Source organism: Anabrus simplex, chromosome 4 (assembly GCF_040414725.1).
Source record: "Anabrus simplex isolate iqAnaSimp1 chromosome 4, ASM4041472v1, whole genome shotgun sequence".
In the NCBI taxonomy this organism is placed as follows: Eukaryota; Metazoa; Arthropoda; class Insecta; order Orthoptera; family Tettigoniidae; genus Anabrus; species Anabrus simplex.
In genome coordinates, this window is record NC_090268.1 from 155,918,541 (window position 1) to 155,934,311 (window position 15,771).

General features: G+C 37.1%; 1 protein-coding gene across 3 annotated transcripts in view; it reads right to left on the minus strand.

Moving 5' to 3' along the window:
• Positions 1-2,971: 2,971 nt before the first annotated feature.
• Positions 2,972-15,771, minus strand: part of ab (abrupt) — a 152,726-nt gene continuing 139,926 nt past the window's right edge. For all 3 annotated transcript variants that reach the window (XM_067145287.2, XM_067145286.2, XM_067145285.2), the window contains exon 7: positions 2,972-9,819. In XM_067145287.2, the coding sequence (XP_067001388.2) occupies positions 8,822-9,819 (998 nt within the window). In that variant the 3' untranslated portion in view covers positions 2,972-8,821. The remainder of the gene's footprint in view (positions 9,820-15,771) is intronic.

Genomic DNA, 15,771 nt, shown 5'->3' on the forward strand with positions numbered 1-15,771 from the left:
TCTATGAACCAATCAATTGCCTCTTTCCTTGTTTATGTCACTACACTGCATTATTTATGCTTCTACGGCAAAATACATAATATTGTGTACGTGTGTGTGATTTTTCTACTTTTCTAATCTATAAAAAGTTCTTTTCTTTAATTATTTTTCTTTAGGGAGCAAGATAGGAACTGTGAACACCTGAAAAAAACAGTCGAACAATCTGGGCCGACTGCTTTTTACACTATTTGACACGTGCTCTAATATCATTTCTTTTATCATATCATGCTGTACAAAGAAGGCACAGAGTCCCTCAACAACAAGCCACCCTTATCATGAGTGAAAAGTAGGTTAGAGAATTCAAAAATAATTGCAATTAATATTTTAAAACAGCCAATAACTCAAGGTAGGCATGCCTTAAGTACCTTCTGATTTACAATTTTACTGAAAAATGTACTGTTTACGAGAAGAGAGATGTCCTTGCTGTTACAAAGAGATTGAGCATAAAGTTCAGTACGGAGGAGAGAGAGATATTTTATCACATTAAATGAAACATAAATGCAAGTTTACTCTTCAAACTCATTCCTGTTACCTAAAAATAAGGACTGATAATACACTGATTGGTGCAAAATTCAGATGAAAAGGGCATGAATCACTAAATGTAAATATGGCTCCTTTTAGAAACAGATCATAAGGCTGTTGTAAAAACTCAGAAACCTACCAGTACTAAAAATCATAATTTCCAGAGATCATTATAGGTTAGAACAAAATTAAATGAATTTTGACAGTCATAGTGGAAAAATATAAATATGTGAGAAGCATAAGAATAGCTTAGGATTTTAAGAAAAAATCTGATCAGGGTCTTCAAACACAGAGGGGCAAAATTACCCTGAGCCTAAAATTGACTAACCATATTTATATATTTGCAGATGTAATAAAGATATTTGTCCAGTGCCTTGGTGTAAGTCAGTGTACTAGCCATCGGTTCAGAGGGCCATGGCTTTGATTCCCAGCCAGGCCAGGTATTTTAACTGCCGATGGTTAATTTTCTGTCTTAGGGACTGGGTGTATATAGATCATAGTAAAACACTTCTCATCAACTACATACACACACCACACTACCTACCACCACAGAAACACACAACAGTGAATACAACCCTCCATAATGGGTTGTTGTCACAATGGGAATCTGATTGTAAAACTGAGCCAAATCCACATCAAGTGCCAGCCTAGGAAAAGGCATGAAGAAGAAAAAGAAGTGCTTAGAAGTGCTTGTAGCAGTCAGAATATGAAAACTTTCCCACCAAACTCATCTTCAAAATGAAAATTAGGACATAAAAGCTCAAACAAAACACACATTATGTCCAATGAATTGATTAATTACATTAAATTAATCACAGAGCTATGAGTTCTGCAAACTCTTCAAATCACATTGAATATATGTACAAATATGTACAGAGGTATCTATAAAATATTAACCTGTCACAGTACTGAACAAAAAAAGGATTAAACAGTTGCCAGCATAACACTGTCATTTGACTAACAAATAAAACATTATACCAAGCTATGCGCAGGTGCAGAGACAGAATGTACAACACGGACTGTGGTATCAGCTATGTATTCCAACATCTATACTCCACACTAATACACAGCACGCGAGTGCATAGCAATGTTAAACTTGCCATCAACTTATCTTTAGCCAGTACTGTGATATATGTACAATTTGTAAGCATATATATTATCAAAGAAGTTCTTGTTTTATTGCTGTAATTTGAAGATTTTTCACCTGATTTGCCCTTATGCCACTCTGTTTAATAACTCCTTCAGCTTTTATCTCTTAACAGCAAAATTATCTCGATAATGTTGTGAGATGGGCAGTAGGCAATGGTATGATGATAAACGGGGTTAAAAGTCAGGTCGTGAGTTTCACAAATAGGAAAAGTACTCTCAGTTTTAATTACTGCATTGATGGGGTGAAAGTTCCTTTTGATGGGGTGAAAGTTCCTTTTGGGGATCATTGTAAGTACCTAGGTGTTAATATAAGGAAAGATCTTCATTGGGGTAATCACATAAATGGGATTGTAAATAAAATGTACAGATCTCTGCACATGATTATGAGGGTATTAAGGGTTGTAGTAAGGATGTAAAGGAGAGGGCATGTAAGTCTCTGGTAAGATCCCAACTAGAGTATCGTTTCAGTGTATGGAAGACTCACCAGAATTACTCGATTCAAGAACTGGAAAAAATACAAAGAAAAGCAGGATGATTTGTTCTGGGTAATTTCCAACAAAAGAGTAGCGTTAAAAAAATGTTGCAAAGTTTGGGCTGGGAAGACCTGGGAGAAAGGAGACAAGCTGCTCGACTAAGTGGTATGTTCTGAGCTGTCAGTGGAGAGATCGCGTGGAATGACGAATAAGTTTGAGGGGTGTCTTTAAAAGTAGGAAAGATCGCAATATGAAGATGAAGCTGGAATTCAAGAGAACAAATTGGGACAAATATTAGCTTATAGGAAGGGGAGTTAGGGATTGGAATAACTTACCAAGGGAGATGTTCAATAAATTTCCAATTTCTTTGCAATCGTTTAAGAAAAGGCTAGGAAAACAACAGATAGGGAATCTACCACCTGGGCGACTGCCTTAAATGCAGATCAGCAGTGAATGATAGTGAAAAGCTCATTAATAAAGTATGTGTGACTGACGTTTTTGCACTTCCACTATTAGCAAGTTGATAATCAATCAATCAATCAATCAATCAATCAATCAATCAATCAATCAATCAATCAATCAATCAATCAATCAATCAATCAATCAATCAATCAATCAATCAGGAATTATGTTATTGATTTACATCCCACTAACTACTTTTATGGTTTTCAGGGATGCCGAGGTGCCAGAATTTTTATGCACTGCTAAATCTACCAACACAAAGCTGGCATATTTGAGCATCTTCAAATACCACAGGACTAAGCCAGGATTGAACCTGTCAACTTGGGTTCAGAAAGCCAGTCTCTTAATCATCTGAGCCACTAAACCTGGCATGAAAATACAAAAGATACCACTGAACATAACAGAAATGAGTTCATTATATGAATGCAGATAAATTCCACAGCATATAGTTTGCCTTGCATATTGATTTGAACAACCCAATGCATGCACTGCCTTTTATTATTAGCTTCTGAATTTGTTGTATACCACATAATAAACATGGACGCTATCTTCACCATTGTTGAGGAACCGTACTCTACATTTAGGAACACTTGTTTCGCCTGCCAAGCCTTCAGTAAAATAAAAATCAAGAGAGAAAAAAGGAAACGAAAATAAACACAAATTTTCTCTTCTGTAAATATGGCACTGAGTACAAACACTTGCAATATTCATTCCCGTCTCTGTTTAAATAAGCTCGCAAACATGTATAACACATAACCTCACTTTTCTACAACACCACAATTGAGGTTTTCCTTCTAGTTATGCATTATATTTCTATCAATAAAATGGAAATAAGAAAGATTACATCAAACATAATGCATTTACTAATTTTACCTTCCTTTTTCTTTAAAAAAATCCTCACTTAAAATTAAACATGCAAAAGTAAACAGTACAGATACATCTACATAAAAAATGAGATAAAATCAAGGGCGATGACTCAGAAATCTATAATTCTGCTTTAGCACATAAAATTTATGCCAAACATCTTCACTGGTCAATTATAAAAGTCGAACAAGAAATAAAAAGAATATATTCATAAAAATTAACAGTACATCTTATGATTCTTCCAAACATTTAAGTAGCTGTTGTACTACAGTTTCATTTACAGCACAACACTGCTGCTTTTTAAAAATTTTTAATAATATTATTATATAATAATTTCTACATCTAAACATATACTTATAACTAGGGGACACTTAATAATAAACCATTGTAATGAGGTAGTATGAGTAGTATTGTTGCTTCTGCAGAGAGAAGGCAAAGTCTTCAGTACGTGTCATGCGGTCGACCACCAAACCGTGTGGTCTTCTGTTTATTATAATACACCGCATCACGCAGCGGCTAACAACGGAACAACGATATTTCTTTATATTACAACTAAATAACTAAGTTATAACTGGGATGAAATGAGTCATTCCAATATGACCGAGTACTGGGAAGGGACGAACGAGGGGCAAAGAGAACCACACCGGTATAAACATAGTCCGATATAACTTCTCTGTTAGATCCTACACTACCATCTTTTTACATTCTAACCCCGAAAAAATTCCAACAAAGCTATGTCATATATAATAATCTAATGTAAATAGCTAAAGAACTTCAAGTTTTACTGATCTCTTTCCAAACTATTATGAATGTTATATACAATTCAATCTAAAACACGTTTAAAAAAGGGAGAAAGAAACTATACAAGCAAAAGAAAGAAAGATTAAAAAGCACCGTCCATTTCTAAAGTTATTCTCATAAGTTATAGTTTTTCTCAGGGAATAATAAAAACCATGCCTAATTAATCACTAAATGACAACACTTATTATGAATCCCGAGAAAAAAGAAACATAATACCGGGATTTAGCATGTCATTTCAGGCTCCATGAAAGTTTAAACAAAAAAACAGCAACAACTAACACATATCCATCATACACAACATTGCAATAATAGCATTAAACATTTCCTCATTCAGCACACAATATTTTTTTTATCTAAGTCATATAATAAATCTATGAATCCAACTATACACAATATTAAGGATGCCAAGATGCTGCAGTTAGTCTACAGAGAAACAACTGTACATAGATATAAGTCATTTGCTTTCTTTCTAATTTCCATTTCCCAAAGCAATGACAATTTGAGTAATTCATTACATGTCACAAATACTGAAATAACAAGGTATACAATTTCCTCAAGTTTCATGACGATCTTTCAACTTTACCTGCAGCATCTGATCTTTTCCTACTATTAGACTGTTCACACCATTTCTGTACAAATGCTTGAACCAGAGTGTTCTATTTTACACTGTATGAAAAGTACAGCATCAAACAATTACTAAATTGGGATCTATAAAAACTTCAAAATGACAGTATAATTTCTTTTTTTTTATTCCCTTCCCACATGACTGGTGTGAACAGACCAATATGACAGTCGGGGAAGGTCACTCAAAATGACCTTACATAAAATTTGCGAGGTATAAAAATAAGTACTATGGGAAGGAGAGGGGGACAAGGAAGTAGAATGAAGGAGCAGGATGCTCTGCAGTGAGCAGAGTTAAAAAAATAAAACACAAAAAGTCGAGTAATTCTGCATAGCTGTTGCATCCAACAATGGAAGAACTAACTACCATAAAGTAGTAATGGAAGTTACCACTGACCTAGGAGTGACACTGGAAGATTTGTAATGCTTTACAGTAGTACAGTAGTATAAATGTCAAGGACTGTCTTGACATAGCATGAGAATGAGAAATAGAATTAACTTGTTGAAACAAAATCTTATCCTGTTTAAATATGGCGTTGGATGAAAATAAGCATCTGTTCATACAGGGTCAATAAAAAAATACTGTAAGCCTCTCATGATAGATGAACACAGAACAATCATTTACCGATGTATAGTAATTTGATAAAATAAGGAATAAACCAAATAAGCTGCATGGTATGGGCAACATAGCTGTAAGATTGAATTCAGGAGATGATTTATTTGACCCCCACCATCAGAAGCCCTGAAGATGGTTTTTCGTGGTTTCTCATTTTCACACCAGGCAAATTTTGGGGATGTACCTTAATAATGGCCACGGCCACTTCCTTCCCAGTCCTAGTCCTTTCTTTTCCATCATAGCTGAAAATCTGAGTTAAGGAGATGTTAATCCATTAGGAAAAAAGGAGTAAAGGTAAGTTACAAATAAAATTTTTTGGGAAACTTTCCATGAGTTACTGAAGCATCTCACTTTCTCTTTCCATGCATATTGTGTTTAGTATCATCTTTTTAAGATGCTTAAGCCTTGTCTCCTTAAAATCTCTCTCCTGAACTTGTATTTTATAAACCTGTATCTTACTATTTTGCAAATTAAAAAATACCTCCATACATGCAATGAACGTGCAAGAGACTGAAAAGCAAATGGAGCAACTCAGAAAGACAGTGAATTATACATCATGAAAAGAACAGTCCTAACCCCAAGCAGCAAGAAAACCTTTGGAGGGAACACTACACAGTACTATCATATTCACCCTGCTGAGTTAAATGAAACTGACAGACAAAAAGGTGAGGAGTATGAGATTAAGCTAAAATGAAAGATTCAGTTCAGTTGTATTGCCGAGAATGATCTAAAAACCATCCTGAATTCATTAGGGCAATGAATGAAAGACAAAAACATCAAACAATACATAACTGTTGGCTCTAATTTTCATCCCATTGCCAATATAAACAAGGAGATTACTAGGGATGAGAACGAGTATATATATTTACATAAGTAGTTTACTATAACTTGGAAAAAGGCAAAAATTGTCAATTAAAGGTCTTGAAAATATGAGGCGACATTTATCAACTGCTTATAAAAATGTTTAAAAAATAGATGTACGTAAAACATATCCACTCTTTACACAGTAATATGGGAAGTACATTTCAACAGTATACTATATTAATACAGCCAGAAGTCAGCTGGCAACTGTATCATAATTATAGGACTGCAACGATCTGTCTCACCCCTAGTATGAGAGGCATTGGTTACTTGCGCAATTATCATGGAAGCTAAAAAATTAGACTATGGCACTGAACAAGCATTGTCATATGTTACATAATGATAAGAATGAGATATATATTTATATACTGTATATATAAACATTATTCTGTGTGTGTGTGTAAGTGTTGTATGCATATATTCCTGAGGATGCTGAGGCAAATCACCTACATATGCAGGGATCTCCTTAAAACTATTCATTATATTGTATACTGAGGTACTGATTGTGAGAATGGTAAGGATAAAGAATGATATTACTGTCTGAGCTGTAGGTTCCCTGATTTATTCACTGTATTTTTTAAAACCATCTTCTAGACAGTAATATCACAATTTTCCCTGAAACTTTGTACTTTGTGAAAATTACAAGAAAAATAAAAATAATAATAAAACCCCCGAGCCTATTTACGTACTGTTATATATAATTATTGAGGTCCAGTAACTGAGGTGAGACTTAATCAGTGAATAGTCGTAACAGATTGCTATAGCTCATTTGGAAGCCATCTTTCCAGTAAAACATGATAACGAAGACAGTGTGAAACTGATATATAGCAGAAGAAATTACAATAAAAACAAAAAGGGCTCCATACACTTATGTACTGTATATGCGAGTAATTTTTTTCCCATCCTTATTATACATGTAAAAATACTTCATTATAACTTCTACTATATACCAGCTTAACATCTGGAAAGAGCTGACAATGATAAATAAGAGCAGCTGTCCATGTTAAGTTTAATTCATTCTAAATGCTGGCAAAAATATATTCTCCAGAAAAAATGGGGATATTTTTTACTTTAACTGCCTTCAAAACATAAAATAATGGCAATGCTGCAGTCATAATTTCAATCCCCAGAAATGAACTACAGTAATCATAATCAGTTGAAAGATAATGAGTTGAAATTTGTCATGGGCTTTGATTTAGTTAGGAACCTTTATATAGCTCACAGCTTTTCTCTGTGTTCAGTAGAATCTGTATTGGCATTATTTGCACCTGAGCACCACGTTTTCTCAGCAGAAGATTTACTTTTCTAACAGTACTTCATTAGCCATAAATTGAAAATTATCAGTAGGAACCGTAGGCATGAAAAATTTTGCAACAGGGTAAAACAATCAGCATTTGTCATCTTGGAAATATTTTGAAAAAAATCTAATAATTATGAGACAAACCAACTGAGTTCAGCCCATCAAGAAAAGTACCTACACCAATGTTGCAACATTAGCATGTTTGTCATTCTTAGAATATCGGAACATCTCATTTAAACTTTCAACTTTTCCTATTGCCAGCAGTAATCTTTCCACTTCTAATTTTTTTAAATTAGAAAGATCCTCAACTTGGAGCAAATGACTCCAGATAAAAGATTATCAGCTCTGAATATTTTGATTATCAGCTCTCTTTCACATTACTGATAATGTTATACTGTTTAACTTATATCAACCTCTTAAAAATAAATTAAAAATACGACAGCATACGTGTCAAAAACACGTTCTTAGTCCATCAGCACTGTAAGCCCTTCCTTGATTTTATGGCTAGGAGTATAATACCTTTTACATAAGGTATTACTTTTGGAAAGATTTACTTTCCATTAGTTGAATTTCCCAGTTACAGGAAAATTTATGTAGCATCAGCTTGTTTTAAAAATGAAATGAGGTAGAAGGATGGAATTCTTTCAGTCAATCATGTTAGATATCTTTCTCCACTTGCTTTCTGATGTAACAATCAACACTCCATAAAGAAGATAAATATATAAAATAGAAATAAATTAAATACCGGAAATGGAAACTGAAAAGTTAAAGGAGACCAAGCAATTGACCTTTGGAAGTCTATATCTAATAAATAAATTTCTTCACATTAAATTTAGATATTTGACAAAGGTATTACAATCTGCTGCATTCATGCTACAATCTCCTTTAACTTTCCATGCAGCCTTGTTTCTTTTTCTGCCTTTAACACTATTCTTCCAAGAACAGAAATTGCTGTGATATTTTGAATGTGAGGTAGATGGATGGAATTCATGTGCTGCTCTGATTAGCTGCTCTTAACCTCCGATGAAATTCTTACCCGTGACTAGGAGGTACGAGACTAAACCAGAGCTATGTGTTCCTGAAATGTCCAGTGACAGGGAGCAGCTTGAACCTTCACTCTGCTTTGATGATTTCCTGTTCATCTTCACTGTAATCATCATCCTCTGCCCCTGATGACTCCACATCCTCCAAATCTTGGTCCCCACTACCATCTATTGGCTCTTGCTCACAGTCTCTGTGACTCAACTTTCCATCTAAACTAAGTGCAGCAGCTTTAGCTGCATGGGCAGCTGCAGCTGCTGCATGAGCTGCTGCCTGTTCCCCACTCATGCCCATAGCTAGGTTGTTCGAGTTCTCTGCAATGAACTGCAAATATGTATCCAAAATGGCACTACCCGTAGACGCTCCTGAAGACTGTGGAGGAGGAGGTGGGGGAGGTGGGCCCCGGTTTGGTTCTCCCAGTCTATTGCTGCCACTTCCCACTACTAGACTGTGGGCAATGTCATCAAGAGTCTTACTTCCTCCCATGTTTGAACCAAGATGCTTCTGACCTACCTTAGTGATGACAGCTGTAGAATTATTCATCATTGATGTAGGAGGAGAAAGAGGTGTAAGTTCTACTCCACCAAGCCTTGAGTTGGGTACAGTCAGGTCCTCAGGATCATCACCCCCATAGAGACTGCTTCCTGCCTCAGAGGGTGCCCCTGAGTATCGTATTGAGTCTACATGGTTTGTCTTCACTTCCAGTCTTAGATCTGGTCTACGAGGACCAGTAGGGGAAGCACGAGCCCTAAGTTCTGCAGCAGATACCTTCACTCCGGCTTTAGCCAGCAGTCGCGATGCCAGCTCTGGGTCGAAGGGTGAAGGCATGGGCAGTACCGGCAGGTCCTTAGTGCTGATTCCTCTGTGCTGCCGACTCATGTGTGAATGCAAGGAATTCCGGGATTTTGCCACCGTTCCACACAGCACACAACGGTAGCCGGGACACACAGTGTGCTTGTCTTCCAGGTGGGTACGCAGGGTATGAGCTGACCTGTAGATCTTTCCACACTTCGGGCATGGTCGGGGGTCTGTGGCTCGCACACGCATCATGTCCAGACCTCTTCGTGATACTGCAACAATTACTCATGGCTGATATACGGATTTCAATTCAATGTTAATCTATTATTACCAAGAAGATAATTAAAATATTATGCACAAAAGAGAATATTTTATTAACACCTATTTGAACTTTGGGCTTATGTTATACAATTTTACACAGTAATATACTGTTTTCTGGGTGCTTAAAGAGAAGATTATTATCATGGGGTCCTACTCCAAAATATTTGTTGTAACCATGTACACTTGTTCTAGGCCTAATTATTTTATATACCGTCCAACCTTCTTTGTGTAAAATTATAGTTCAAGCCCAAAATCTGAATACAACAAGAGTAAGAAATCTTATAAGCAAAACTTAACAGAAGACATGTAGCCTAGAAGAGAAAGACAAATTTTCACATTAAATATGATCATATGCAAAATCTCTGATAGCCTGCATTCTGCAATACTTTTTTATTTAATCTGTAACTCACAATTACAAAGGGTCTGATCATATTCATCACTATGGCTTCTGATTTTCTTCTTGGATATGAATATTGGAGATGACATTTATGCATAAAATTTGATGTACAGTCTGACAAATGAACGGAGTGATACCGCGCAAAAGCTGAACATCCAACAGCAACTGCCAATTTTGCCTATTTCAAACTATGTATTTTCCTTTGAAGAAATTAGCCAATGATGGACTGGATGTTGAGCTAATTTATATGTTCTTGGTTTGAAGTGACGAATTAACTTCCCTTCCCTTCCCTTCCCTTCCCTTCCCTTCCCTTCCCTTCCCTGCCCTTCCCTTCCCTTCCCTTCCCTTCCCTTCCCTCCCTTAGTCACTGAAAATACTGCAGAGCATTTCATGAAGTAAATATCACTGTCCGATTTTTCCTTTGTGTTAACACAGGATAAAGGGAATTTCAGTCAGTGTTAAAGATACATTTAGACTGAATTTTCTACATGCTGTAAACTGGTTTTAAGTAAATAAATAGTCTTCAAACCCTCCACTGTACTAGCAAGGAACATCAATGATTATAGCCTATATTCTTCACCTCCCTGCATGAAACCTGAAATAAATTGATTATTCAATATCTGCAAATCAGAGCTAATTTATGTGTTCTTGGTTTGAAGTGTCAAATTAACTTCCCTTCCCTTCCCTTCCCTTCCCTTCCCTTCCCTTCCCTTCCCTTCCCTTCCCTTCCCTTCCCTTCCCTTCCCTTCCCCTCCCTCCATTAGTTACTGAAAATACTGCAGAGCATTTCATGAAGTAAATATCACTGTCCGATTTTTCCTTTGTGTTAACAATTCAGTCAGTGTTCAAGATATATTTAGACTGAATTTCCAACATGCTGTAGACTGGTATTAAGTAAATAGTCTTCAAACCCTCCACTGTACTAGCAAGCAACATCAATGATTATAGCCTATATTCTTTACCTCCCTGCATGAAACTTGAAATAAATTGATTATTCAAAATCAGCAAATCAGGAAAGGAAACTGCTAACTGCCTTAGATGATAATGACATAATTTGAAGTTTTCCAACTAGGTGATTAAAAATGACATCTACAGCAGATTTATTTATTATTTTATTTATTTATTTATTTATTTAGAGTATGGCTCGTAGCATAAGTCTTCTTATTTAACATCCATGGGCGACCTGCAAATCTGAGTGCGAGATGGTGAAAACGAGGAAGGGAGAGGGTGAAACCCAATGTTGGCACATAGCCTAGTCCTATAGAATAACACCAAAGTGTCTACTCAAAGCTTGACATTCCCATCTAATGGATGAATCACTATCAAGTGTAAAAAGCAGGAGAGTTATCCAAAGGTAGAATGCAATAGTTATGTAAAAATGAAGAGGTTAGCACTGAGAGCTCCAATAACTGTAAGGACTGAGAATCCAAATAATAATAATTATTATTATTATTCTTCTTGACAGTCATTTGGGTGAATATCAGAGTGGATTGCTCAAAACAGATATTTGACCTGAAGTCTATAATTCATCACAGATTCATGAACTTCAAAGACATAGTAGTAATATTTATAGATTTTAAAAAGGCTTTTGACTTTTGATAGGGAAACTCTAGGCAAAATAATCTGAGAATTCGGAGTCAAAACCAAACTGGCAAACCTAATCCGTGAAACCCTCACAGGCACCATATCAAAAGTAAAATTTATGGGTGAAATATCTAAACCATTAAGTGATGGTTTATCACCACTCCTATTCAATTGTGTCCTGGAGAAAATAGTAAGAATTCAGAATGAAAAACTGAAAGAACTCAAGCTATCACCAATAACACTGAGATGATGATGAAAATGATGATGATTGTTGTTTAAGGGGACCTAACAGATGGTAAGAGGTGAAGAAAACGAAAATTAGAACTTCAAAATTTATCCATCGACTAGAATCTAAATCAAATGATGAAAAGATAGTGAAAAAAAAAAAACAATCAGTGGATTCAATTCACAAAGCGTAAATTACTGGGAGAATACATTATTACCTAAGAGGGTCCAAAATCCAGGTCGCCGGCCCCTCATAATGGTACTAATTATTGGGAGGTAGAACCATAGTGTTCCTCCTAAAGTGGTACTAATCACAGGTAACGTAGAATCATGGTATTTCTCTAATGGTGGTATTAATCACATGAAATGCAGACCTATTGTATGTCGCACACAATGGCATCACTCACAGGCAACACAAAATCATGGTGTTTCCCACATAAGGGTTCTACTCACAAGCAATGCAGACCCATGGTGCTCCACACATAGTGGGACTAATCACGGGCACCGGTATTACCGTAGTGTCCCTCACCAAGTGGAACTAATCACAGGCAACATATACTCGTAGTGTTGCTCACATAGTTCTACTAAGCATAGGCAATGCAGACCCACAGTGTATGACACATTATGGTAACAACCACAAGTAATACAAACCCATGGTATTTGTCACATAATGGAACTACTCACAGGTAACGCACACCCATGGTTTTTGCACATAGTGGTACTTATCACGGGCGCCAGCCAAACCTGTGGTATTTCTCACATAGTGGTACTAATCACAGGCAACGTACACCCATGGTGTTTCTCGTAAAGTGGTACTACTCACAGGTTGCGCAGATATATTCTGACCCCAGGGGACCCGGCACATTCCAGCACAGCATTATGGCACATGGACAATAGTTCGCGCAGCCAAATGCCCGCTCCCCCGCTTCGGTGGAATACACACATTTGTAGACCCTACTAACCACAACACCGTGGTGTTCCTCACATGGTGGTACTAACTGCAAGTAAGGCAGACCCATGGTGTTCCTCACGTAATGGTACTAAGCACAAGTAGTTTCATGGTTCTAACGTCATCATCCCTTGGTCGCCCCTTTTAGTCGTCTCTTACGACAGGCAGGGGGATATCGTGGGAGTATTCTTCGTCTACGTTCCCCACCCACAGGGAGTCATAACACTGGGAAGAAAGAACAGAGGTATTGAAATAAACTGTCCAGCATTTGCAGATTTTGCCATACTTTCAAAAAACCTGAAAAATGCAGCAATACAAGAATGGAATACTCCAATGGTTCTATTTCTCAATCCCCTATATTTATTGCTGCCTTTCTTATTTCTACCATGTACCCTTTCCCACTGAAACATTACATACATACATAATCATTATAGACTGTTATGCCTTTCAGCGTTCAGTCTGCAAGCCTCTGAGAATTTACTAAATGTCGCCACAATCCTCGATTTGCAACTAGTGTTGTGGCCTCATTTAGTTCTATACCTCTTATCTTTAAATTGTTAGAAACAGAGTCTAACCATCGTCGTCTTGGTCTCCCTCTACTTCTCTTACCCTCCATAACAGAGTCCATAATTTTCCTAGGTAACCTATCCTCCTCCATTCGCCTCACATGACCCCACCACCGAAGCCGGTTTATGCGTACAGCTTCATCCATCGAGTTCATTCCTAAATTAGCCTTTATCTCCTCATTCTGAGTACCATCCTGCCATTGTTCCCACCTGTTTGTACCAGCAATCATTCTTGCTACTTTCATGTCTGTTACTTCTAACTTATGAATAAGATATCCTGAGTCCACCCAGCTTTCGCTCCCGTAAAGCAAAGTTGGTCTGAAAACAGACCGATGTAAAGATAGTTTCGTCTGGGAGCTGACTTCCTTCTTACAGAATACTGCTGATCGCAACTGCGAGCTCACTGCATTAGCTTTACTACACCTTGATTCAATCTCGCTTACTATATTACCATCCTGGGAAAAAACACAACCTAAATACTTGAAATTATCGACCTGTTCTAGCTTTGTATCACCAATCTGACATTCAAATCTGTTGAATTTCTTACCTACTGACATCAATTTAGTCTTCGAGAGGCTAATTTTCATACCATACTCATTGCACCTATTTTCAAGTTCTAAGATACTAGACTGCAGGCTTTCGGCACAGTCTGCCATTAAGACCAAGTCGTCAGCATAGGCCAGACTGCTTACTACATTTCCAACTAACTGAATCCCTCCCTGCCATTTTATACCTTTCAGCATATGATCCATGTAAACTACAAACAGCAAAGGTGAAAGATTACAGCCTTGTCGAACTCCTGTAAGTACCCTGAACCAAGAACTCATTCTACCATCAATTCTCACTGAAGCCCAATTGTCAACATAAATGCCTTTGATTGATTTTAATAATCTACCTTTAATTCCATAGTACCCCAGTATAGCGAACATCTGTTCCCTCGGTACCCTGTCATATGCTTTCTCTAGATCTACGAAACATAAACACAACTGCCTATTCCTCTCGTAGCATTTTTCAATTACCTGGCGCATACTGAAAATCTGATCCTGACAGCCTCTCTGTGGTCTGAAACCACACTGGTTTTCATCCAACTTCCTCTCAACGACTGATCGCACCCTCCCTTCCAAGATGCCAGTGAATACTTTGCCTGGTATACTAATCAATGAGATACCTCGATAGTTATTGCAATCCTTCCTGTTCCCTTGCTTATAGATAGGTGCAATTACTGCTTTTGTCCAATCTGAAGGTACCTTACCAACACTCCACGCTAATTTTACTACTCTATGAAGCCATTTCATCCCTGCCTTCCCACTATACTTCACCATTTCAGGTCTAATTTCATCTATTCCTGCTGCCTTATGACAATGGAGTTTATTTACTATCCTTTCCATTTCCTCAAGGATAATTTCACCAACATCATTTTCCTCCTCCCCATGAGCTTGGCTGCTTGCAACACCACCATGATGATTTCCTTTTACATTGAGAAGATGTTCAAAATATTCCCTCCACCTCTCCAGTGATTCCCTGGGATCTATTATGAGTTCACCTGAATTACTCAAAACACTGTTCATTTCCTTTTTCCCTCCCTTCCTAAAATTCTTTATTACTGTCCAGAAAGGTTTCCCTGCTGCTTGACCTAGCCTTTCCAGGTTATTACCAAAATCTTCCCATGACTTCTTTTTGGATTCAACAACTATTTGTTTCGCTCTGTTTCTTTCATCTACGTACAAATCCCTGTCTGCCTCGGCCCTTGTTTGGAGCCATTTCTGATAAGCCTTCTTTTTACGTTTACAGGCTGCTCTCACTTCATCATTCCACCAAGATGTTCGCCTTTTCCCATCTTTACACACAGTTGTTCCTAGGCATTCCCTTGCTGTTTCTACTACAGCATCCCTGTATGCCACCCATTCACTTTCTATATCCTGAACCTGCTTACTGTCTACTGTTCGAAACTTCTCACTAATCATATTCATGTACTTCTGTCTCATTTCCTCGTCCTGGAGATTTTCTACTCTTATTCGTTTGCAGACAGATTTCACTTTCTCTACCCTAGGCCTAGAGATACTTAGTTCACTACAAATCAGATAGTGGTCTGTATCATCGAAAAATCCCCGAAAAACCCGTACATTCCTAAAAGATTTCCTGAATTCAAAGTCTGTTAAGATATAGTCTATTATTAATGCTA